This window comes from Stegostoma tigrinum, chromosome 18 (genome assembly GCF_030684315.1).
Source record: "Stegostoma tigrinum isolate sSteTig4 chromosome 18, sSteTig4.hap1, whole genome shotgun sequence".
NCBI classification, from domain to species: Eukaryota; Metazoa; Chordata; class Chondrichthyes; order Orectolobiformes; family Stegostomatidae; genus Stegostoma; species Stegostoma tigrinum.
In genome coordinates, this window is record NC_081371.1 from 34659324 (window position 1) to 34686510 (window position 27187).

The 27187-nt window shown below is 39.0% G+C and overlaps 1 protein-coding gene across 1 annotated transcript; it reads right to left on the reverse strand.

The window, feature by feature from the left end:
• Positions 1–1034: 1034 nt before the first annotated feature.
• On the reverse strand, positions 1035–26331 carry wnt2 (wingless-type MMTV integration site family member 2). Its single transcript, XM_048549014.2, has 5 exons — positions 26224–26331; positions 16944–17164; positions 15453–15730; positions 13291–13555; positions 1035–1377 (listed from the first exon to the last, which is right to left on the reverse strand). Exons 1-5 carry the CDS (start codon positions 26304–26306, stop codon positions 1148–1150), a joined length of 1077 nt encoding a protein of 358 aa, XP_048404971.1. The 5' UTR covers positions 26307–26331; the 3' UTR covers positions 1035–1147.
• Positions 26332–27187: the final 856 nt, after the last annotated feature.

Here is a 27187-nt window from a genome sequence, read left to right on the forward strand (position 1 = left end):
TTTGCCTCAGGTCCTGATGTTTGTCCTGATTCCAGATGATCAGTATCAGGCTCCCCTGTACCTGCAGAAATTCTGCTTCAAAAGTGGAATCTGCATACGCTTGGATAGTGATGATAATACAAATGGAAGGCAGTGACATTGGCAGGGTTGGGTTGATAGCTCAGTTGGTGTTCAGTGCAGAGTGATACTAACAGTATGAGTTCAATTCCCACACCAGCTGAGGTTACAATGAAGGACTCTCCTTTTCAACCTCTCCTTACCTGATACATGGTGATTCTCAGGATAAATCACTAGCAGTCGTCTCTGTCTAATAGCCCTATGGTCTCACATGTGATAACTTTATCTTTAGTGACATTAACACATTCTAGTGTCAGGATGTCTGTTGCCTGTCGCCAGTCACCAGTCATCTGAATGTGCAGAAATGGCTATTTTGACAGGCCAAATTGTTCAGGCCAATGACTGTTAAACTAATTGGTCAGTGGGCCACCTGAACTATCAACAGACTGCTTTAGGATATGAAGAGCTTTGCTAAAAATTTAGTTTGCTTACTGAAGTCTTCCTAAACTAATACAGAAAACTATCAAAACTAAAACTATGATTTCACCAGTTGAATAAATGGTTGGCAAACATATATGTTTCTAGCAAGTATTATGAAAACAGATCATGGTAGGGAATAAAGACATACTGATTATTCTAAATCAAGGCTGCAATATCTTATGAATGCTATCGAAAACATTTACCTGCATTGAGATACGCACAAAATAAAACTTTCCATTTTTAATTTCTAAGGTTGGAGCAATTTGCTGTTCTCAAACACTTTTGACTTCACAACCAGAGTTTACATCCTGAATACATTTCATTACAATTTAATAGCAAAGGGCTTATCAGTTACTAAGAACAATAGGCTGCATTTCTGGGAAGGAAAGGGATATATCCTACTTAATCCTTTCATAACAAACATTCTGTTTATACAGCAAACAACATAAATTTTCAATATTTAAATAAATTAGGATACAAGGAAAAGTAGGAGCAGCTCTAAATGCAGAAGAAAAATAAAATTGAAGATGGTTTTGCCTTAGTCAATGATGAGATAAAAGGTAAGAGTGTTGACTGTCCCATGGTCCATGTCCGAACTGCCCCTTGCTGTTCATGTATGATCAAGCCAATCAGCATTCTTAGGAGCTTTGCAAGTGTGCACATCTGTCATTTCATGGCATTCCTTACAGCGGACCACACAACACCAATGAAATTTACATTCACATTTTGTCACTTGCATGACACGGGATGTGTCATAGCCCCGTCCACAACACATCACTTCACATCCATCCATTCCTCGAGAGGTCCTGTTACACACTCTGCCTGCTGTACCCAAAGAACCTGGCAAATAAGGATAAATATCACAGGTCTTTACAACAGTGAAAACATGTAACTGATAGTTGACATAACATTTGCTTTTCACATGAAGAACTTACAGTGTGTTTAAAATGCTGAACTATATGAACCATGATAAAGATTATATTTCTGCTGTTTCTTAAGCCAGTTTTCGGCATCTGACTAGCATGCAGCTGTCTGATATATGATAGCAAAGAACATCAAACTGTGACCTGTTATTCTATGTGGTTGCGAATGATTAATGAGGCAATTTATCTCTACGTTGCATTGTAATGTTAACGTTGATAGGTGATCCATTATGGAAGCTGAACATTTACTGAGCTTATTATAAAGTAAAATGGTACCTTCTCTGATCAATAACAATACACAATTTAATTGTATAGGAAAGCAAAGACTTTGATCAGTTGACAAAAATGTGCTCAAGGGCAAATGAGTTCAATATTTCCTTGAGTATATGTATATTTTCCCTGTTCAATTGTTCCCCTCCTCCCTGAAGTCATTGCCTCCTGCTGGATTGTACATCTGTGTTCTCCAAAGCCCTTTGGAACCTTAGCCATCTAGTTATTCTTCACCCTGGTGCCTAACCAGTGATTTACAGCAAGCTCATTATCCATTGAAATTTGAGACCCATCTTTCCCTTCACTGAACACATCACATGCACTTTCCAGTAAGTAGTCATTGGATGGTAATTGGAAGTGGCACCCCTGACTGGTCAGATTGGAATAGCCCTATTCCCTGAGGCTGAGATTCACAAACACAAGACAAACAGAAAGGACAGCCTGCAACTTCCCTGGCTTGCATGGATGTGCCTTTAGCACAAACAAATTCAGAAAGTCATATGAACTAGTTTAAAATTCTAGTTACCACAGAATTTGCACTAATTAGTTATTTAAATTCATACTCAGAGCGTTATAACCTTTTTGTGTCTTCACTCAAAATTCAGCAAAATTGTCATTCTGTTGTAGTCTTGGATATTTTATTCATGGGGTATGAAGTTGATCAACTTTAGCAATGTGAAATGGGCTCAAAACAAATTGGCAGATAGTTTTCACTGCTATGGCTTTGACTTTAATTTGGCAACGATTTTTAATTTCAACCCAAGTAAATATGACAGCACACTAGGAAATGCCTCCAAAAAGAGTTTAAACTATCATTTTGTGAACTTCAGTGGAAAAGAATCGGACGTAGCAAATAATCGATTGCCAATTTACTGTGTGCCCACTTTGCACTGCTGGCATAGATCAACTGCATTCCCAATATCTTATTACCTGCTTGACTGCGCATTTCTGATTGATAGATACTGAGGCAGGTACGACTGGTAACACAGCAGGACAAGAAGGTTTATAAAACTACTTTCAGTTGGTGATGAATCCACAATTCACAATTATGTCATCCCAATAGATTAGCGGAGAATATCTTATAAAGACATCATGGACGTTATCATGTTAAGTCGCTAGTAGAGGGTTCATTCTCAAATTTTACAAATATTTTTAATGTTAGCTGTTAATTATAGTTGACTCATATTCACTGGGACCTGGAAAATGGTTAAATACATTCAGTTGGAACATTTACATTAGAATTTGACAATAAACAGGTCTTTTTGGGCTGATTTTAACTCATCAGTTAAGGATATCTAAACTTTTTTTTCAATTTGTGCCTATTTTATAACTTTGTGATGTTTTTCTTCGTTACGTCATTGATCTTTTTGATCACTCCACTAATGTCTCAAAAGCAACATAGTCCACTGTTAAATGAGAGGGTTGGTCTAGCTTTATTCTTATGTACATTTCCACATATGTCATGTGTTAATTTAATACAATATGTCATCAACTGAGAAATAAATCAACAGAGATCTATGAAAACAGAGGTGTGAGAACAATGTGTTTCTAATCCATAGCAGCGCATCTAAGCCACTTGTACATAATTGAATAACATGAGTAATACAAACAATTTAAAATGCATCGAACTCTCGCAACAGAAATTCTGATTCCTCTTGAGACATATACTGCATGCAAGAATCAGTTCAAAACAAAAACTGAAGGTGAAATGTGTAAGAGGTCAATGACATCAGAAACTGATTTTGGAAAAGATACATTTCTGATTGTACAGTTGATTTTCACCAGAATCCAAGGTTGAAGGTTATTAGGATTAGAGTTAACTGAAGCAGAGCTCATTTCAGAAAATGTGTATTTTCTACTATAATATGCAAACATTTAAAGAAAATTCGAGTTGACTTGCAAGCCTCCATTAACAAAATGATTTAGTGCCATCAGAAACTAAAGCCTATTGAGATTCATATATGAAAACACAAGATTATTGGCAGAGGCAGAAATATGTCTATGTCAGGAATGCCGAAATGATCAATCTGATCACACATCATATAATATGGCAGTTTGAAGCTTTGACTAGAATCAGTGGATCTTCTGAGCAGAGAAATTTGCAGGACTTCATCTCTAAGATCCAAGCTATTTTTTGAACAGCTTTTAAAGTGTTAGATATCCTCTTAAAGAAACAGTTAGTCTCTGTGTTCAGAGAAGCTCAAAATATACAGAAACTGGTATTTGTGTAACTGATCTATGTGAAATAATGATTAGTATAGACCTGGTTGAAGTGCAAAATGGTCTTAGATAACTGAATAATGCATAAACGAAATTCAGGTTTCCTGTTTCTTTTACAAATATGTCACTGTAACGAGTATTATTATTCTTGTAAACTAAAATCAAAATGCCTTAGATGCTGGAAATCTTAAATAAAAATAGAAAGTGCTGGAGAAACTCCACAGATCTGGCAGATTTATTGAAGAGAGAAGCACAATTAATGTTTTAAATCGAATATGCCTTTTTTCAGGACTGAATGGGATTGGAAAAATTGTACGTCTGAGGCTGTAGATAGAGGAGTAGGAGGAACAAGTGGAACAGTTTGTGTGGATGATCAGAGCAAAAGACAAAGGAATAGCTAATGGCGGTGAAGCTCAGACACCTGCTTTAAAAGGAGTGTAATTGAAGGTGTTAAAAGGACAAAATGGGTCTGCTTTGCCAAGGCATACAGTAACTGTGTGTGTGTGTGTGTGTGTGTGTGTGTGTGTGTGTGTGTGTGTGTGTGTGTGTGTGTGTGTGTGTCTGTGTGTGTGTGTGTGTGTGTGTGTGTGTGTGTGTGTGTGTGTGTGTGTGTGTGTGGGGGGGGGGGGGGGGGGTTGGGTGGACAGGTAGCAGTGATTGGGTGTAGTTGAAGGATGTAAGAAAAATCAAGGATACAGAGGTGTCATGTTCTAACATTTAGAATTTCAATGTTAAAACCTTTATGATTCAAAGTATCTAAGCAGGAAATGAAGTGTTGCTCCTTGAGCTGGCTTTGTGCTTTGTTGGAACATTGCAGCAGGTCCAAGGCAGAACTATTTGCTTGGATTATTGAAATGGCAAACAAATGGAAGGTTGGGTCACTCCTACAGGCAGGGTAGAGGTATTCTGCAAGGTGGTCACCCAGTGGGTATTTGGTGTCACCAATGTAGAAGAGACTACACTATGAGCAGCAAATATAATAGGCTAGATTGAAAGAAGTACAAGTAAAAATCTGCTTCACCTGGAAAGTGTGTTTGGGCCTTGGTCAGTGAGGAGGATGGAAGTGAATAGTTAAGTGTTATACCCTCTGCAGTACAAAAGAAGGGGCCATGGCTGAGTGAGGCAGTATTAAGAATGATGGAGGAATTGACCAGAGGGAACGGTCCCTGTGGAATGCTGACAGTGGAGGGAAGGAGAAGACTTGTTGCTCATATCCTGCTGGGGGTGATGGAATTTATACCCTTTATGCATTTCTATCTTCCAATTGCCACCGTTTGCAACATCTTTTTCCTAGTTTCTGAGCACCTTATGAGCACAATCTGTTCCACTTGCTCCTAGTTGTCTTCTCCCCCAGAACCTGCACCCCCCCCCCGAGCTCTGTGTACTGCTGTAAAGAGACAATTTTTCAACCCTTTCAGTTGTGAAGAAGAGTCATACTAGCCTTAAACATTAACTGTCCCATTCTTTCAATTTTGCTGCCAGACCTGCTGTGTGTCTCCAGCACTCTCTGTGTTTATGTATAATATTCTTAGTTGGTTCTTCCCTGCCCTCATCAGATGCAGCATCACTTCTACAGTTTGTAAATGAAAACAGTCATTGTGGCACTGAGATTCGTTGTGGTTTTCCTGCACTGGGAGCCTGACAGGTACTAAAAAATTAGTCACCCTACTAAAATGCAATAATTCAAGTTTCAACCAAGCAAAACAAAACAAAAGTGATAAATCTCGAGCCTAGAGTAAATACATGAAGGAAACTAATAACTGTGGAACATTTAGGACTGTGAGAGTACAGGCTGCCTGCAAAACTCTCACCAAGCTAAGTCAAAGGTAAATGTTCAGGTTTTACAATTTAGACAGGGAACCAACCCAAGGCACTTTCTCTGGAAACTGATTTCTGAAGCATCTAGGGTTGAATTTTAAACTATACAGCCATGAAGCAGATTACAATATTCAACTAAAGCTTTTTAATAAGTCAAATATTTTGATTAAATTACAGAATGGAAACATTGAGTATAACTCTTGTAATTTTGATTAAAGCCTTTGACACAAAAAGCCTCAAAAATGATGCATTTCATAAATCTGCCAGTACTGAGTATGTTGGCAGTAGCTGTGAAAATGTGGTACCTGATTGGTTGTAGTATCTGAGTTTTGTTGTCAGAACCTGTCACAGAATTAGCACTTTACTATCATCCTTGTATAGGTAATCACCACTTGTAACTTCAGACAGCAGAGATACTCTCAAATTCCAAAGTAAGTGGTCAGGTTTGTGAACTCCATAAAATTAATGCTGCATTTTTTAGGACTAACCATAGTGTGAAAACATCAATTTAAAAAATGCAGCAAATAAAATGTTGAGCATCAGTGGAAAAGGACTGTTGGCTTCTCCTCTGAAGTAATTTCAGGAGCATACAAAAACCTGACCAATGATAGATATTCCATTGGCATTTCAAAGCACTAAAAGATGAGACAGCGACCAGAGAAAGGGTGTTTGAAAACTCAGCAAAGTAAGTCATATAGATAAAATGACTCATGTCTAACAGGCTATATGCTAGCACATTTCAAATATGCGTTGAGGTGAAAATCATCATCTGAATGGAGAATCAGTTTGATCTTATTGCACAGTCCAGTGTGAGATGAGGTATCTAAACAGTCGCACTGCCTGAAATTACTTCAGTCAGTACTGACCAGAAGTTGAACTTGAGATTTTGTAATTTGCATGGCTTAGTCCTCTTTAATGCATTCTGTATTTTTTTCCTGTAAGTTTTGATGCTAGCGGAGAGTGAATGGGCCTGCCAGTTCTGCCCTAATAATAAATGCTGAGAAGTGCTGTCTTCAAGTAGATCACAACCTGGGAGCTGGTTATATAAAGTAGAGATCTGTAGGTACTAGCTGGGGACTGGTACTGCAGTGTGTAAATGATATTACTATTACATTTATAAATCTGAATTATCGAAATCACTCCTGGGCTCAGAGGTCTGCTAAATGCCTACATGTGTACTCTGCTTTTTGAAATAGAATAGAAAACCATGCTGCGAATATTTGACCAGTGTGCTTTGTGGATCCAGAAGAGTTAGCTACATAATAAATGCTAACTGAATTAATTTCCTTTAATATTCACTAGCAATGTATGCTGAAACAAAAAGCATATATGCCAAGAAGATTCCTAACAATCACAACATCCCCTTAACCATTTAACACTCCTCCAGGATGGTTAATTGGCTGGAGGTGGGATTACTGAACCTCAGCACTACCTTCAGTGGTGTGCATTGCTGGTCATCTGCTGGAGCCTCCAGGATTAGTTATTGTAGGATCCCTAAAGTGTGGAAGCAGGCCATTCAGCCCTGCAAATCCATATTGACCCTCAAAAGAGCATCCCACTCAAATCCACACCCCCACTCTATTCCTGTAACCCTGCATTTCCCAATCCACCTAGCCTGCACATCCCTGGACACTATGGGCAATTTTGCATGGCTAATCCATCTAACTTGCACATCTTTCGACTGTGGGAGCAAACCAGAGCACCCGGAGGAAACCCACACAGTCATGGGAAGAATGAACAAGCTCCACACAGACAGTCGCCCGGGGTGGATCAAATCTGGGTCCTTAGCCTTAGCACTGTGAGGCAGCAGTGCTAACCACTCAGCCAATATGCCATCCCATAGGTTTGTCAGGATGGTGCCAGGTTTCCTTGTGAGTGCACAACGGAAGCACCAGGTATGGCAGAAAGAGTTTGGGGGTGGGAGCAGTGAGGAGTTTGTAATGGTAAAGTCAGGCATAGAGAGAGCACTCAGCTGGGGCAGACCTTGGGAGTAGGTGTAACTGACTTGGAAATGGCTGTGTGTGATGGATTTCGTTGTTCTACAGATGATCTACAGGTTTCTGCACACCACCACCACCATCCAATACTCTCTCATCCCTTAGCTCCTCACTCTGGCTGAGAAGTTGAAGCTGGGTGGAATGTAATCCAAAACTTAACTATATTTATAGAATCCTTACAGTGTAGAAACAGGCCACTCACCCCAACAAGTCCACACTGACCCTTCGGAGGTCATCCAACCTAGACCCGTCTCCCTACAGCTCCAATTTCCCATCCCTGAACATGATGGACAATTTAGCATGGCCAATCCACCTAACTTGCACATCTTTGGACTATGGAACGAAACTGGTGCACCCAACAGAAACCTACTCAGATGCAGGGAGAATGAGTAAACTCAACACAGACAGTCACCCGAGGGTGGAATCAAACCCAGGTCCCTGCTGCTGTGACGCAGCAGTGCTGACCACTGAGCCACCATGCCGCCCAAAATAATAGACCACTTCATGTTTTATTTAGATTGAGGTTGCCCTAGGTCCTGTAAAGTTGCAAACAGGTCAGGGTGAAGATGATGGCCAGGACAGAATTTTTAAAATGCCCCCACGCCAAATCCACAAATCCACTGGTAGGGGAAGGATTCTACATCTTATCTTATCTTCTTCAGTGTAGAGGTAGGCAATCATTTGGTGTGGAGGAATGGTTTGACATTTTGTGGACATTGGAAAGTTCAGTATTAAAGTTGACAATATTATTAAAGTAAATAGGTTTGCACTGAACACACTGTACAACCATTAGACATTCATTCTTTATTATAATTCTACCCATCTGTGCTCAATAATGATCAAAACTCTTGATTTCTGGTGCTTCTATCATGAGGTGGAATACTAATTTATACTTAGTAATTTGACATCCAGCTATTACTAGTCATAAAATCTTGGAATATCATTCTTACTCTTAGGACAGAAGGCTGAAAGATTTGTACTCTCTATCCTGTGCTATATTCAATTGCAATGCTGAAGGCTAACGCTAAGAAGAGTCGAGAACATTAGAACTTCCCAACATCAACATTTCTCATTTTCACCACAAGTTTCAATTGGATTTTTTAACATTGAAAGTGAATGCAATTTGACACCACATTGTAGACTTTTTCAGATATTTCAGTAGTTCATTAGATTATGAAGCAAGATGATAGTTTTTAAAGTTATGGAAGAATGGGAGATTGAAGCAGACAATGTCCTAGCATAGACACTGTCCTAGCAATTGAGGGGTCCAGAATGAGGGTGTCATAGATTTAAGGTTAGATGCAAGAGAATCCAAAAGAAAACAAGAGAAACGTCTTCACAGATGCAATTAGATTGCTGTAGGATTCACTTCTTGGAACAAAATTTGAAATAGAGCTATATCAACATTCAAGATTAGAATGAGACAACCAGGTTGTCTAAATTGTTAGACAAACTCAATTGTTGCCTCATGCACAATACTTAGGGTATGGGAAGAAGTTCAGAAATCAGCTATCAGCATCTTTCTTTCTGACCTTCAAACGCAAAAGACTAGCTTTAAAATTAATTGAAACTGTAAGATCTTCCACTATGTCATGGACTGTGAGTTTTTTTATGTTTACTGTTAGTAAAACTGAGAGTTGCTGAGAGCATGAACTGACTGCAGAGCAGTCAGAAAAGGAAACACAGAGCTGCCTCTGTAATCAGAGGTTACCTTTTCTCTTGGCCTTTCTGCTGTTCCTCAGGCAGGGTCTACAAGTGGAGGAACATCAAGGGCAGGTACCTGCAAACTGAAAGCTGCCATCACCCTGGAGGACGACAGGGTTGCTCTCTCTTTTAGAGAAAGAGATGATTTGTGGTGGTTTAACCTGATGGTTATCATGTTTCAGGCAAGGCATGAAGTTGAAAAAAACAGGGCCTTCATGTTAGTCTCAATTGCTAGAGGAATTAAATCCATGGTACTAACATCACTCAGCATCAAAATCAATCAACGATCAACTGAGCTGACCAGATTCAGGGAAAGACTCTCCAATTGGAAGTTTCTGAGTAGTTATTCTGGCCTGTCCTGATGTTAGTATTCACGAGATGTTCAATTATGCCATCATCCACCACTTTGACAAGATGCTGAAAGTCCATTCAAATCCATGTGACATTCTCTGGAATGCTGCAGACAAGAAGTTCAATAAGAAAAAAAAAGAGGAGGCCGAAACCTAAAGAGAATGCTTGTGGGAGCCTGTATCAGGCCAGCTGTTATCCTCAATGCACAAAGTTCTCTGTATTCAAGAGTGGGAACCCATCTTGGATTATCATGGCAACACTCTAGGGCTCTTCTCTGGTTTTAATAAAATCCTGTGCACAGTCTTTTAAGTGGGGATCTATGATAGGCATAATCATATTTATGATCGTAAATGAGGAATCTACTGTTGGAGAGCATGGTCACCTTCAATCCCATAATGTGGTATCAAACTGAAACTTGCATATGTTGATTCTTGGCACAGCATATAATTAAAACTGCAGAACTTTTTTCATCATACGTACAATATTCATCTTTGAAAGCTATGTGTGTGTGTGTGTGTGTGTGTGTGTGTGTGTGTGTGTGTGTGTGTGTGTGTGTGTCTGTGTGTGTGTGTGTGTGTGTGTGTGTGTGTGTGTGTGTGTGTGTGTGTGTGGAAGAGTATAGTTGAAGTTTCGCCTAGGATACCTGACACTCTTACTGTGGCCTGGTGGATAGCTGGAGAACAGAATATGGGAACTGGTGAGTAAATGTAATTACTGTATGTAAAAGTACTGACTTATTTTGAGGTAAATGGACTGTTTTGTAATGTATCATCTATATATAACTAAAATCATCACTTTTAACTGGTTTGCACAAACACTAATGTACATTTTGGTCGAGCATAGGGTTAAACCTACGATGTTTCATTTTACAATTACAGTTTTCAGGACATATGCAGTTTTTGGGGTTACACCAGTAGAACCTTTCATTTTATACCCACAACACATTGTTGCCAATTCTTGACAGTTCTTTGCATTTCATGGTTCACTCATTTGGTGTCTAGCTGATCTGACTGTGAAATCTGACTTTGACACATTAGCATTATGTCAGGTCAAGTGTAAGTATAAAGGAAAGGAAAATCATCAGCAGATGTTGTGGTGGAAATATTCCACAGACATTCTTCATTTTCAACACATTTACTGCTATTTGTAGGTAATGAAGCTAACAGATGTCACAAAAATACACTCAACATGAAGACCATGACTATCAAATGCTCGTAAATGTCATAAATTTCCCTTCAATCTTGTCACTATAATTTTTGTACCCTTATCCATTTTCACATTATCATGTACTACTTAAAAGCTTCAATATATTTTAACCAAACCAACTGTTACCTGTATCACTGAATAATTAAACTGTGGCAATGCTGTAAAACACAAAGTGTACATTTTAGTGTCAGCTAACCTTGGCAACACATTCTATTGCAGAAAAAGAAAAAAAAATTGTTGAGTGAAAAACTTATCTAATGAAGTAATATTTTCCTGCTATTCCTAAACTTGCAGCTGCATTCTGGCACAGTAGACAAAAGATTGTAATATATTCTGATGGATTACCACATGGACTTTAAAGAAAGCATGTGGGTGCCAACAAAATGTGTGAGTAAAACAAAAGCATGAATTTGTAAAATGTTATGCAAACATTTCCAGGGAACACCAATATTTGTTTTAGGACTGTAAAATTTGCAGAGAGGATTGAACACTGTATGTTTGCCAGGAGTTATGTAGATGTAACCTAGCGTTAGAAGTACTGCTCCCACTGTCAAAAGACTGCCACCCACAGTCATTTAGGACAATACATGATGAAAATACAAACCAATTCTCCTTTTTTTAAGCATTCACTATGTTTAAAATATTTAAAAGATAGAATTTTAGAAAGAGCAATAAAATGCCCTGGAAACCTATCGCAACTGGTCAAGTTCAATGACTACTTAGTTTGTCTACAAGAAAATGTTCTTTAGTGATAATGTGAAAGCTTGTGACTGACTCAGCATAGTATGATTGCTGAATCCAAATTCATGACAAAATATTTACTAATGTATTGTGAGATTGAAAGGACTATGCTAAGGCCATTGTTTGATCTTCATTTTCTATGTAACTCTCTCCTGTCTACCCCAAATCTTAGAATCCCTACAGTGTGGAAACAGGTCCTTTGGCCCAACAAGTCCGCACTGAACCTTGGAGCATCCCAGCCATACCTATTGCCTTGTAACCCCCCTAATCTGCACATCCCTGAACACTAAGGGCAATTTAGCATGGCCAATCCACCCAACCTGCACATCTTTGGACTGTGGGACGAAACTGGAGCACCCGGAGGAAACCCATGCAGACAGAGGGAGAACATGCAAACTCCACACAGTCAGTCACCCAAGGCTGGAATCAAACCTGGGTCCCTGGCGCTGTGAGGCAGCAGTGCTAACCACTGAGCCATCGTGCTGCCCTGCAAAATGATCTTACATTTCCCATATTGGCATAATATTATGGAAGTACAGTATATGCTTTCATAACAATAGGAATAGATATTTCAATGCTTCTCGTCTGTTAACTTATTTCAAGAGAATTGAGTCCAGTCAAAATTTGTGGAACACCCTTCCAACCAGCATTGTGGGAGTACCTACACCCTGAAGATTGTGTCATTTCAAAAAGACAGCTCACAACTATCTTCTCAAGGATAATTAGGGATGGGCAATAAATTTGACCTAGACAGTGATCACCATATCCCATTGACAAACTATATATATATATACTATAACATATGGCCTGTCTCCTGTCTTAATTATTTTATGTGATATCATGAAAATTAACTTTGCAGCTTGTTTTCCTTAAGGAGGCCAGAGGCCACATTCTTTGAACCAAAAGCACATCACCATTGCTACTAAATTATTTCTGTGTGCTTCACCCAATGGACAGTTTTGCCAATTAAGTCCAAAAAGTAAATCTGTAGTGAATGCTGAGATGTTCTCTTATTTTCTAGTAAATCCTGCAATCATGGGAAAAATATTAGCGCTAAAGAATGGAATGCCTTCTTACTAATGGCACTTTCTATTATTTTCAATGCTCATTGTTTGGGTATAGCATAGCTTAAATGCAGTGTGAAATGTTTTTTACTTTGTGTAATAGCACTCATTGCTCCTATCTCAGTGATCACTACTAGTGCACCAATGTAATTTTTCAGCTAGTGCTCTGGAACGGCAATGAATTAATATTAAATTGAAAGTCACAAAGCCATCAACTTTTATGTATTGTTCTACCACCCTGACAATTTGGGTTATATTCAAAATCAAGTCCCACAGGGAAATCAAATTGTTGAAGAAATTGTGGCACAAAAGGCAATATCTATGGAAGATATGTACTGTAATGTAAAAACAATGTTATGTTTTCATGATGGATACATATAAATGTCCAGTCCAGGTTTGCACTGTGATAGCAGCAAACAGAATGCGTTTATATTCAGTGAAAGTGTAGCGATAGATTACCTGCTTCTCTGTCCATGACACAATAATCTGGTGAATTCTCAAAATATACTAGGTCATTCTTTGTTGGCTTTTTAAAGTTCTTGTTTGCTACAGTGAAACCAGTCCCATCTTGGTTCATGATCACCTGGATAGCTCCATTGTATTTCCTCCGCAGGTAGTCACCAGTTTTTTGAAAGTCTGCCATGGCAAGCCAGCAAGTTCGCAAAGTACATGATCCACTAACTCCATGGCATTTGCATTCAAGTTTCAGGAAGCGTTTTACAGCCTGCCAACAAAATAATACAGTATCTTCAGTTCTCACCAACAATATCATTGAAACATCAGTTCACTGGAGACATCAGCAGCAATTATCGAGCCGTAATAAATAAATATTTGCCACCAGGTGAATCTGACTGCAAATTAGGCATTATATAACTTAATTGCTCAAAACTGTTGTGATTTTATTCCTGCCAAATCTCAAGGCAAAATCAAGGTAGAATGGTGTTCAATTCCTATTGAGTGTGAATGCATGTGTGAGAATTACAGTTTCATCTACTCTTATAAAGAGCTTAAAGTACAGTATATATTTTTATATGTCTGGTTCTCATTGGAATCCTGAAATATTGAGTAAGAGAAACAGGATGGTTACCACCAAGAATTGTTACTTTCACTGTGCTGATGTTCACAGGATTGTCAGCAACTTTCCTACCCACAATACTGAAAGGTAATTTATTTCAATGAACTGATCTCTTCTCTAACCTATGGGTGGAGAATTCATTGATTGTTATACTTGGCGCATGTCCTAAAAGTCAGTCACACACTCCATGCAAGAGCTCGGAGCACACTAATTCTGTTTTTGACACCAGTGTGTGATTTTAGCACTATACAGGTTTTAAAAAAAGAAGTATATTAAGTAAAACAGATGACAGTTTATTAACATCAAAAAAGATATAAGCAATTAACTTCGACCTTTCATGTAAACTGATAAAGGGGCTGCAAACAAAATAGCCTTTGTCTTTTCAACTATTAGCTTATTTTCTGTATTTAATGCTTTCATTTCAGATGTATAGTGTTTCAAGTTCACCCTTCCCCTCTGTTTTTATTTTGTGTTGCTAATTTACAAAGCTACTTTCAGTGAGGAAATGAAGTGAAGCAACTGCATTAAGAACGAACTTTCAATCTTTTTGAGTTTATGTAAAAGCTGTTGTAAAGCCTTTTACTGCAACAAATTCAAACTGAGATATAGAAGATAACATAAAGGATTAGTTAGACTGAAAAAGTAACAAATGAAGAAGCGCTGTAGAGTAAATGAACAAAGAAATTTGCTGAACACAAAAATGAAAAGATAGAGACTGGACAGGTCACGTATTAGGAGAAAATGGATTTGTAAGAAGTATTATCAAGAAACGATTTCAATAAAAAAATAGGAGGAAGGACTATGAATGCAGGGCAGTTTGAAAATTAAAGCAAGTTATTGGCAAATGAAAAGACTGACATAGCATAGACACCATGGAAAGACTACTATGAGCCAAGCTGCTGCTTTCAGGCAAGCACACACATGATGATAATTACTGTAGTAAATGTATTTTTCTGCCTAGTGCAGAACATTTACATGTTGCTGTCAATGTGATTAATGTGGGCTAATGTACATCCTGAGGAGTACCTTGCCAATCATTGGCAATCACGCCTTGACCGACCACAAATATGGCTGGTAGAGAACTTAGTCAAGGTCTATGGTTTGAATAAAGAAGGGGAAGCTTTACTTTTAATTTAATCTTTTTAAACCTAACATTGGATATTTGATACAGAGATAGTAGGAACTGCAGATGCTGGAAAATCTGCGATAACAAGGTGTAGAGCTGGATGAACACAGCAGGCCAAGCAGCATCAGAGGAGCAGGAACGTGGACATTTCAAGTCTAGACCCTTCTTCAGAAAATGATATTCGATATGTTATGTTGACTTTGGATGCCTGGAGTAGGGAAGATTTTGTTAAGCAATCAATTCTCAAACATTCTTTAAAATCACTTCATTTTTATAACATCGAGAATGTGTTGCATACCTTTTAGGAATTGAAATTAAAAGACATTTGCAAATATTTTTGATTATGAAGAAATCAGCCCATTACCAAAACAAGCATACAGTCTCTCTTTAAAAGAAGCTGAAGTGTAAGAATAAACAAACCTTTCTACCAGCCCGATTATTATGCAGGTTCATCAGTGCTCTGGCATCCTTTCCTTTCTTTTCCTTGGCATCCACAAATGCTTTCGCAAAACTAATACCATAGTCAATATTATCACTGCATCCTCCCCAGTCGAAAGTTCCTTTGTTGTCCTTGGATCTGCCTTTCTTCTGAGGATCACAGGAACAAGAGCTAAGTTCTCCCTGACTACAGGCTCTTGTTATGGCAAACACAACTCCAGCAGAGGAGATGGCATAAACAAAGGCGACTTCTCTGCTACCTGTACCAGAATAGCACAAGATTGGTTAAAATGTTTACTGATACAAGACAAGCCCACATAAACATAAATGCATACCTCCATAAAAGATTTTTTTAATCATCACTATCCCTTTCAAATTAGGACATGATTCCATTCTACATTAATATTCTTATTTTCCAAAATGGAGTTTAAATTGATCCTGTATTCAAAATAACTATACCTTCAAAAGAACAAATACTTGGTTTGGGAGATAAAGATTTTAAATACAGTTCAAATATGAGAACCGAGTGAACACAAAACCAAGTTGTATTTTTGTGCTTAATTATTCTTCAAGTTGGGACCCAGGTTCTCTCAATTATCTAATCTTTCTTAATTGAAAAATTTCATAATTCAATATTTTGAGAAGGTAGTCCTTAGTGGCTTATGGTTGCAAATGCACCAATTTACAACTTTAATAAAGGCATAGCAATAAATTAGGATATGATTCAAGTCTGCATATTATGCAGTTCTGAGGAAGGGTCACCGGACCCGAAAAGTTAAATCTGTTTTTCCTTCACAGATGCTGCCAGACCTGAGTTTTTCCAGCAACTTTGTGTTCTGCATTTTATAAACAGAATTGTATTAATATTTTATACTGTAATAATTATTGGTTAAATAATAATGATCAACAGCTCGTATTGTAACAAGAACACAAATTATAGGAGTGGAAGTACACCATACAGCTCAATGAGCCTGCTCTGGCATTCAATATGCTCTTAGCTGATCTTGGGCTTCAACTCTTTTTTCTGCCCACTCAACATATTCCTCGATTTCCTGAAATGTCAAAAATCGATCTATCAGAGCTTTAAATATTTCTAGCAGAGAGTACCAATGATTGGCAATCCTTTTATTAAAGTATTTTCTCCTCATCTCAGTCCTAAAACAGTCCTCATGTTCCCTGGCATTGCAGATTGTTAGCCTAATGAATCAATTTCTGTTCACACATATACCTATATTAACATGTGTTCATTTATGGTTGATCTCACTATGACCTAGGAAGATGCACAGCTAACTGTATACTTTTGACTTGCCAGTTCTTCACGTTGTTCAGTTACCATTGTAATGCCTATTGCTGGCAAATAAAATATAACTGCAGCCTAAAAACATCAACAAACTGAGTAGAACAATTTCAGCAGTTGTGAAGATAATCACATCTCAGGACACAGTGTGCCTTTAAGTTTCATATTTTACGTACTTCGAAGTATGACTCTACCAAAAAGCGTGTGATCTCGATCCAAGGTGTTGCAATTCCAGCGGTGATGGCGGAATTGATGCTGACATTCTGCAATCCACTCTTTGGCGCCATCTCCAATTGATTGCATTGTATCGGGATGTTTATGACAAAGTTGTCGCTGTCTGCTCACTAAGCCTGGGATATTGTCGCAAATCACTTGGGTTCCAAGGGCACCCATATACCTGTCAGAATTGGTAGAAATGGTAAAAGAATGCCATATTCGAGATGCATTTAAAAGGATAACACTGACAGAAAATAACATCTTTTTGCAAGTTGCAACTAAATATGATTTAATGCTGTTAAGCCACATATTCAAATCACCTCTCCACTCCTCTCCATCTCATACCCTCCCTGTTTCTTATTTTCCTATCTATTTCACAATGACTGCCTGATATGCAACCTCTCCACTAAATGAAAAGTACCCAGGTCTCAAAGTATCAATATAAATATGAAAATATCTAATGTGGTTTATTAAATTCAGAGTCAGAAATTCTGTTGCTGTGATATGTACTCACTGTAGCACCTCTTCTCTATAACATATGGAAAGCATGTTGATTGAAGTTGAAATATTGTCACCTATGCTGCATTCTAGACAACGGCAAGAAATTCTGAGAAGGGTCACCGGACCCAAAACGTTAACTCTGTTTTCTCCTTCACAGATGCTGCCAGACCTGCTGAGCTTTTCCAGCAACATTGTTTTTGTTCCTGATTTTCAGCATCTCCAGTTGTTTGGTTTTTATGGCAAGAAATTATTTGCCGTGATCATTCAAAAAAAACTCCAAACAATTACAGAGGTAATGGGAACTGCAGATGTTGGAGAATCCAAGAAAACAAAGTGTGGAGCTGGATGAACACAGCAGGTCATGCTCCTAAGATGCTGCTTGGCCTGCTGTGTTCATCCATCTCCACACTTTGTTATCTCTGAACAATTACATGCAGCTACCACAATTTATTGGCAAATAGAAATATTATTTCTATGAACCTGCTGTTATAGAGGATAAAAATGTCACTTTTTATTTCTCTTGTTAAATAAGGGATGGTATAATAGTCTCCATATTTTCTAGGCTGGAAAATAGGGCTTAACAATACTTCAACAATGTTTGCTGCTATATTTAGATAGAACCTTGGAAATCATTGATATATTTTTGACATTTATTACCTGTGGTTCTCATAGAACCTTGCCAATGGTAGTTAATGATGGGTGATAAATGCCCCAAACCAAGAATGCATATATTAAAAAATGACCCTATCACATCAAGCTGGGTCCCAAGAGTTTCAATCCTTCATGCTCCTGATGTGGAAAAATGTAGACAGGCTGATAGCTGGACAATAGTAGTACTAGTGCCTCAATATTTGGCTTTGTAGTAATCATTTAGGAACTGGTGCACTTAAAGACATTCACTGCAAAACAGATGGTGTCATTCAATTTCCTGACAACTCATTTAATCTTTTCTCCTGACCAGCCAGGTTGCTAATTAGCAGAACTTAAAAGTAACTCCATGTTGTTGTCTTTGAGAAAAATCCCAACTTCAAATTTGAACATTGAATCTGATGAGACAGCTATTTGCAGGTTACTATTCCATATGGGAATGAAAAAGTGGTAATTTGAGGTTTGAGCTTTGAAAATTTTAACTTCAGCAGCTAATGGCCTGATAATTTGAAGATAACTGAATCTGTTCTCTTAAATCATAGTCCAGGAATTTCTGCAACAAAACCTTAAATTAAAAGTAAATCTTCCATAAATAGAGAATGTAAGAATACAATCTTGAGAATCTATTTTTCTAACACGTTCAATGAGCCTAGATAAAATGATTTGATCCATTTTAATTTGATACTAGGAGTGCTCTCCTGAGGTGGAGCATGGGAATATGCAGAAAAAGCTTATCATTGGATGAGTTTGAGATTTCTCTTCTGCATCTAACTATACTGTAACTAAGCTGAATGGAACCACCAAGACTCTGTTACTGGACTCTCAATTTTCCTATTCTCCAGTATTGATTCTCACTTCCGTCATAAGTAGAAAGCAATGCAATACTCTGGAGTATTGGGCTGGATGGGATTTATCCTCGGATCCTCTGGGAAGGCAGGGAGGAGATAGCCGAGCCTTTGGCATTGATCTTTAACTCGTCATTGTCTACGGGAATAGTGCCAGAGGCTAGAGGATAGCAAATGTGGTTCCCCTGTTCAAGAAGGGGACTAGAGACAACCCTGGTAATTATAGACCAGTGAGCCTTACCTCAGTTGTTGGTAAAGTGTTGGAAAAGGTTATAAGGGATAGGATTTATAATCATCTAGAAAAGAATAAATTGATTAGGGGTAGTCAGCACGGTTTTGTGAAGGGAAGGTCATGCCTCATAAACCTTATTGAGTTCTTTGAGAAGGTGACCAAACAGGTAGATGAGAGTAAACTGGTTGATGTGGTGTATATGGATTTCAGCAAGGCATTCGACAAGGTTCCCCACAGTAGGCTTTTGTACAAAATGCGGAGGAATGGAATTGTGGGAGATATAGCAGTTTGGATTGGAAATTGGCTTGCTGAAAGAAGACAGAGGGTGGTAGTTGATGGGAAATGTTCATCCTGGAGAGCAGTTACTAGTGGTGTATCGCAAGGGTCGGTGTTGGGTCCACTGCTGTTTGTCATTTTTATAAATAGCCTTGATGAAGGCGTAGAAGGACGGGTTAGTAAATTTGCAGACGACACTAAGGTCGGTGGAGTTGTGGATAGTGACGAAGGATGCTGTAGGTTTCAGAGAGACATAGATAAGCTGCAGAGCTGGGCTGAGAGGTGGCAAATGGAGTTTAATGCAGACAAGTGTGAGGTGATGCACTTTGGTAGGAGTAACCAGAAGGCAAAGTACTGGGCTAATGGTAAGATTCTTGGTAGTGTAGATAAGCAGAGAGATCTCGGTGTCCATGTACACAGATCCTTGAAAGTTGTCACCCAGGTTGACAGGGCTGTTAAGAAGGCATACAGTGTTTTAGCTTTTATTAATAGAGGGATCGAGTTCCAGAACCAAGAGGTTATGGTGAAGCTGTACAAAACTTTGGTGCGGCCACACTTGGAGTATTGTGTACAGTTCTGGTCACCGCATTATAAGAAGGATGTGGACGCTTTGGAAAGGGTGCAGAGGAGATTTACTAGGATGTTGCCTGGTATGGAAGGAAGGTCTTACGAGGAAAGGCTGAGGGACTTGAGGCTGTTTTCATTAGAGAGAAGAAGGTTGAGAGGTGACTTAATTGAAACATATAAAATAATCAGAGGGTTAGATAGGGTGGATAGGGAGAGCCTTTTTCCTAGGATGGTGACGGCGAGCATGAGGGGGCATAGCTTTAAATTGAGGGGTGAAAGATATAGGACAGATGTCAGAGGTAGTTTCTTTACTCAGAGAGTAGTAAGGGAATGGGACACTTTGCCTGCAACGGTAGTAGATTCACCAACTTTAAGTACATTTAAGTCATCATTGGACAAGCATATGGACGTACATGGAATAGTGTAGGTTAGATGGGCTTGAGATCGGTATGACAGGTCGGCACAACATCGAGGGCCGAAGGGCCTGTACTGTGCTGTAATGTTCTATGTTCTATGTTCTATGTTCAAACATACCCTAAAAATATTCTGAAAGCAGAAATTGTTCTCACAGCCAGAGTAAATGTTTGGGACAGACCAAATGGTACTGTTGCATTTGACTGTATCTTACCGTATTGTCCTCCAAAGAACAAAAAAAACTATGCTATTATAAAACTCACAGTTTACTAAAAGAAACATAAAGTGAAAATCTACTGATGGACATTACAGCATATTTATCCTGGTACTTTGATGAAGAACAGTGAAACTCCTCCCAAGGCAAGCTCCTGAACCTGATCATTACATTATAGAGAGGTTACTGTCCTTCTTAGAAGATGTGGAGAAGCTGGTGTTGGGCTGGGGTGGACAAAATCAGAAGTCACATGACACCAGGTTATAGTCCAACACGTTATTTGAAATCATGAGACTTAATCTGACAAAGGCGCAGCATTCCAAAAGTTTGTGATTTCAAATAAACTTGTTGGAATATAACCTGGTGTCGTGTGACTTTGACTTCCTAGAAGAAGCGGGGTAATCGGAGAGGCAGTGGCCAAGTGTATAATGGCCGGACTATTAATCCAAAGGTTGAGGTAATGTTCTGGGGAACTGGATCTGAATCCCATCAGTGTAGATGGTGGAATTTCACTTTAAAATTTTGTAAGAGTTTGGAATTAAGAGCCAAATGTTTACATTGTTGTTGATTGTCAGAATAAAGTACCTAGTTCATTATTGTCCTTCAGGGAAGGAAACTGCATCCCTTACCTGGTCTGCCTTATATGTGACTCCAAACCCATATTAATGTGGTTGTCTCTTAATTGTCCTCAGCCAGCAACATCCATATATAAAGGGTGGAGAAGTTAACGTGTTAACATTTATACAATGAAACAAGATGCTGCGAGTTATGAAATAGAGCTTCTTTCTGCAGTTATTAGGTTAACATATTAGTCGTTGATTTCAGCATTCTTACTATCAGCAACATACAAGTCATTCATGCTGATCGTAAGAAGAAAAGCAAATATACCGTGTGAGTGCATTCGTGTAAGGTTGGGTCAGGAAGGGCCTTTCACATCAAAATAAACATTTGGAAAGCCATCCCTGAAATTGCTGGTTGCAAGCTAACCTTGCTTCTGACATAAAGAAGATAGAAAATGAAAATGAGCAGTGCAGAATGTCAGCTTTGGTGCTGTGAAATACTACGTTCATCTTTCTTCTATTTGTTTTGTTTCAGTTTTATATCTTGCACATTATGAGGCCCGTATTAAGGACTGACGCAAAGTATTTTATTAAAACGAAAAGGGATAGACAGGACAGACAGGGATACAAAATATTTAAAAGGGTAGACAGTTTTGCCTAGTTAGGGAGTCTATAACCAGGGGCCATCATTTTTTTTAAAATGAAAGAACTGTGGATGCTGTAAATCAGAAATAAATCAGTGTGCTGAGGACGCTATTTCGAAACATTAATTCTGATTTCTCTTCACAGATGCTGCCAGATCTGCTGAGCTTTTGCAGCAATTTCTGTTTTTGGCATTCTTTAAAAATAAGCCAATTAACAACAGGGAATGGAACAAAGAGCCATGCTGGTAACTTTAGATGAGAAAAGTTAGGAGATTGCTCCATAAACACCAGCACAGGTTGTTTTGGCTGAAACACCTGTTTCCACATAATTTTCCCTACACATAGCTTGGTATCATCAGCAAATGTGAAAAAACTACATTTGGTCCCTGTCTCCAAATCATTGATATATGTTATTAACAGCTAGCACCTAAATACTGATGTTCCCAGTACCTCACTTAGTTACAGCATGTGAAGGTGAGAATAACCCATTTAGAGCCATAGACTCATGCAGCATGGTAACAGGCTGTTCAGTCCAATCAGTCCATGCTGACCGCAATCCCAAACTAAACTAGTGTGACCTGCCTGTTGCTGGCCTATATCCCTCCAAGCTTCTCCTATGCATGTACTTGTCAAAATGTCTTTTAAATGTTGTAATTGTACCGCAGTTACCTCTTCCTCTGGAAGTTCATTTCACACACAAACCACACTGTGTAAAAAAATTTCCCGTCATGTCTTTTTTAAAATTCTTTCTCCTTTCACCTTAAATATATGGTCCCTAGTCTTGAAATCCCCCATCCTAGGGAAAGGACAACTAACCCCTCATTGTTTTATAAACTTCTATAAGGTTGTTTCTCAACATCCTACACTCCAGTGAAAGAAGTCCCAGCCCAACCAGCCTTTCTTTATAATTCAAGCCTTCGATACTGTGGTAAATCTATTCTGAACCTTTCCAGCTTAATAATATCCTTTCTATAAATGGACGATGAGAATTGGACACAGTATTCCAGAAGAGTCCATACCAATATCCAGTAGAACCTCAACATGACTTCCCAACTCCTATACTCAAAGGTCTGAGCAATGAAGGCACGTATGCCAAATGCCTTTTTAAACCCCCTGTCTGTATGTGACACAAACTTTAAAGAACTACGCACCTGAACCCCTGTTCTACAACATTACCCAAGGCCCTACAATTAACTGTATAAGATCTATCCTTGTTTGTTGTACCAAAATGCAATACCTTGCATTTAACCAGATTGAACTCCATCTGCACTTGTCAGCTCATTGACCCATTTCATAAGATCCCTTTGTAATCTTCAAAAACCTTCTTCACTGTCTACTATGCCACCAGTTTTATAAGTCTGCACACTTGCTAAATTTTACATTCTTCTACATTCCTTCCACATGCCTTCTACATTCACCTCCAATCATTAATGTCAATGGCAAACAAAAGAGGACCCAGAACTGATTACTTTGGGACACAGCTGGTCACAAGCCTCCAGTATGAAAGGCAACCCTCCACCATTATTCTCTGCATCCTGCCATTAAGCCAATTATGTTTCCAACTGGCAAGCTCACCTTGAATTTCATGTGATCTATCTTTGCTAATTAGTCTACCATACGGATCTTTGTAATAGGCATTACTAACATCCAAATAAACAACATCTCCTTCTCTACCATCATCAATCTTTTGGGTAACTTCCTCAAAAAACTCAATCAAGTTTGTGAGACGCACTTTTAATAGCACAAAACCACGTTAACCATTCCTGATCATTTTTTGCCTCTCAAAATGCCCATTAAACCTGTCCTTTAAAATCACCACCAACAATTTACCCACAACTGAAGTTTGACTCACAGGTGTATAGTTCCCCAATTTCTCCTTACAACCTTTCTTAAGCAAAGGTACACCATTAGCCACCCTCCAGTCATCAGGCACCCTACCCATAGTTATAGCTGATATGAATATTTCTGCAAGGGGTTTTATAATTTCCTCCCTTACTACCTACAACATTCTGGGATACATTAGATCAGTTCCTGGAGATTTATCCACCTTTTTCAATTTTCTAAAACCTCCCAAACTTCCTCTTCAGTGATGTGAACTGTTTTTAAAACATCAAAGTTTATTTCTCTGCATTCTCTAGCCTCCATTTTTTTCTCCACAGTAAAAACTGGCATGAAATATTCATTTAGAATTTCTCCAATCTCCTTTATTCTTATTATCTGTTTTATTTTTGTTACCCAATCATTAGTCAAGGCTGGTAAATTACCTCCTATGTGGAGCGATAAAATTGAGCTGTAGGGAAGTTATTCTAAACCTGTATGAAATATTAGTCAGGCTCTCTGATTAAGGGTCTAGGCCCGAAACGTCAGCTTTTGTGCTCCTGAGATGCTGCTTGGCCTGCTGTGTTCATCCAGCCTCACATTTTATTATCTTGGAATTCTCCAGCATCTGCAGTTCCCATTATCTCTGAAATATTAGTCAGACCACATTGGAGTACAGATTGCATTTCTGGTTACTCTGTAATAAAAAAAAGATTATCCAGGGACTGGGGACAGTGTAAAGAAAATTCATAAGGACGAATACCAGAAATTGACAGGCAAACTGCTCTCTTTCCTCTTAGAAAGAGGAAGGGGGTGCGGCGGGTGGGAGGTGGTGACCACATAAAGGGCTTTAAAATAATGATAAGTTTTGATGGAGTGGATCGAAAGAGAATGACTTTTCTTGTGGGGAAGGAAACAACTAGGGGCCATCATCACCAGGTAGTCACCAAGAAATCCAATAGACATCCAGAAAGTAAACCTTCTTTACCCTAAGAGTGGTGAGAATGTGGAATCTGCTATCGCAGGAGTGTTGAAGTCAATACTACAGAGATGTTTAATGGGGAACCAGTCAATTTACAAGAGAGAGCGGAATAAAGAACTATGCTGGTAAATTTATATGCCGAAATTTAGGACTGGGTTAGACGGGCCGAATCACGTGTTTCTGTGCCCTATGCAATCCTGTGTAATACCAAGTAACATATTTAAAATATCAAAACATTCAAATTCCGGTGCATAAAGATTGATATATTTAGCTGCTTGAAATGTTCTTTACAATTAGCTGTTCCCAATATTGATGATCTAACGTCTTGAGTTCGGTCAGACAAAAATAAATCAGATCTATTTAAGATATATTTTTAGAAGTTTCCAACTTTGTTTTATACCAGGTATTTGTAGAAATTTTGTACAGTTTGCTGAATTTTTTGCAAAGGCAAAGGGGTTAGGCTTACACATTGAATGACTTTACTTCTGACATTGCTATCAGTTTGTGGTTGGAACCAGCCTGTTGCTTATTGCTTTGGATGGGGCGAAATGTTTGCCATTGAGAATGAAACCGTCCGAGGGCAACACTAAATTAGGATCATAGAATATTTCGTATAAATTTTATTTTAAGATTTACCTCCTGTATATCTGCCGGCGTTTTTCTTTCAGAATCCCAAATGACCCATATTTAATTTGACAGATTCAAGTGAGCGTTTCGGGGGCTGAATTTGGATCTATCAGCTTTCAGCTCCGTTTATGTTGGCGGGGAGGTGAGGGAGCTATAGCAAACAAGTTGAAGAACAGCAGGAGAAAGAATTATGGAGATTTGAAGAAGTTCTTTGACGTGTAAATCATCTGCTTCATAATTCACAATATCAGAGTAGGGGCAAAAATTCACTCATTTATTTCTGTCTGGGCAATATTTTCTTAGGGGCTTTTGTACAGTCTTGAAGTTCAGTCTGCTCAAGTTGTCTATTCTGACCCGTGAAACGTGTCGTCTTTCTCCATATGTTCACTGAGACATATTGCTGACACGTTGCCACTGGTGTGCCATACTAGTGTACAGCCCCCACCTCAATCCCCAAACCTTCTGCTGGGAGAGGAGAGATAGTGGTGGAAGAGACAGTCCGTGACATTGCTGTACTTTCGGAATGAGGACACATGAACCAGCACTCGTGTGCCACAAACGCGCAGGTTTGGCGGCTAAATCCAATGTGGAAGTTTGAACTGGCTCTTATTTCAGAAACTGAGACAAATCATTGACTTTTCAAATAAAGAGTGGGAGAGATCGTAAAATGAGCTTCAAATACAGGAAGAGGTGGTTTTTGCAGGCTATTTCTGTTCTCTAGTTATTTTTGCTCTCAAAGCTCTCCAAATCGGAGAGCATTAGGACCGCGAGGAAATCGAGTGTGTTATAAAAGGCGTTAAAACATCAGGCTCCATCAGATTGCTGGGCAGGGACGGGATTTGGGGGCGGGGGGGATGTTTTGGGATATTATCTGCACTTCCAACACAAACACACTAAAAGTGAGTGACTTACCACCATGACGAGCAGATCCGAGGTGTGAACCACACGCAGATCAGAAACAGGGACCGCCAGAGCCCCCAGAGCAGGGAGTTCATATTAAAACGCTCAAGATCTGTGCCCGTTCAGACCACACATGGTTTGAAGAAGATGTTCCATCGATTGGCGTTTTCAGATGAGTAAGCGCCAGGAGCAAAGACTGGGCGAGTGTCAATTGCCCCGGTCTTGGTATAAAGTTCACCAACGTTATAAACAGGACGAGACGGACCGTTGCAGTGTTGTCGATGAGAGCATTTGGTAAAGCCTTGTGCCTGGTGCACTTTACAGATGGAATAATTGTGTGTGCTTGTTGTGAGACATAGCTGTGTTAATTTTTGTTGGCGTAGTAGAGGTTAGGGTTGGTGTGGGACTAGATTATGAAGGCTGCTTCCAGTCCTATGATTCCAAACGGGGTGGGGCAGGCGTGTTTTGATGGATGAAATGATTTAGCGGTAAAACCTCCCTAATCAGAGGCGTCAGCGCTTCATCATTTTCATAGGAGGAACCAAGCTCATCATCCTTCAACTGGACTGGACGGTCAGTCGGTGCACACCACATAAAAGCCTTCCAGTCAAAGCCAGAAATCAATAATATATTGGAGACGCTTGTCCGAATGCGATTGGGAAAACAGAATTTCTGATGGGTCTGATCGGGTGCGACCGACTGCAACGTATGGGGCAAAGGGGTCAGCGTGCTCTTTAAGCTTTATAGGGAGCTCACTGTAAACTGTTTGATCGGAGTAAATGGTTAAATGCTCACTCAGTTTTATGTCTCTATAGTTACTGATAATAATGTGTACTTCCAACTAACGGGGATTTATCAGTCCCTAAACTCGCGGGTGTTACATGAATTAAGATAACACAATAACTGGATTATTAAAAAGGACAGATATTAGCGGAGCACCCACAAATGAAGTAATTGCGTGCATTTGAAATCCTCG

Excerpts from the sequence above, each read along its gene's own strand:
- wnt2 (XM_048549014.2), bottom strand. The coding sequence starts at position 26,306 with ATGAACTCCCTGCTCTGGGGGCTCTGGCGGTCCCTGTTTCTGATCTGC. Across the intron at positions 17,165-26,223 it reads CGGATCTGCTCGTCATGGTG|GTATATGGGTGCCCTTGGAA; the intron begins GTAAGTCACTCA and ends CAATTCTGACAG. Across the intron at positions 13,556-15,452 it reads ATAATCGGGCTGGTAGAAAG|GCTGTAAAACGCTTCCTGAA; the intron begins GTTTGTTTATTC and ends TTTTGTTGGCAG.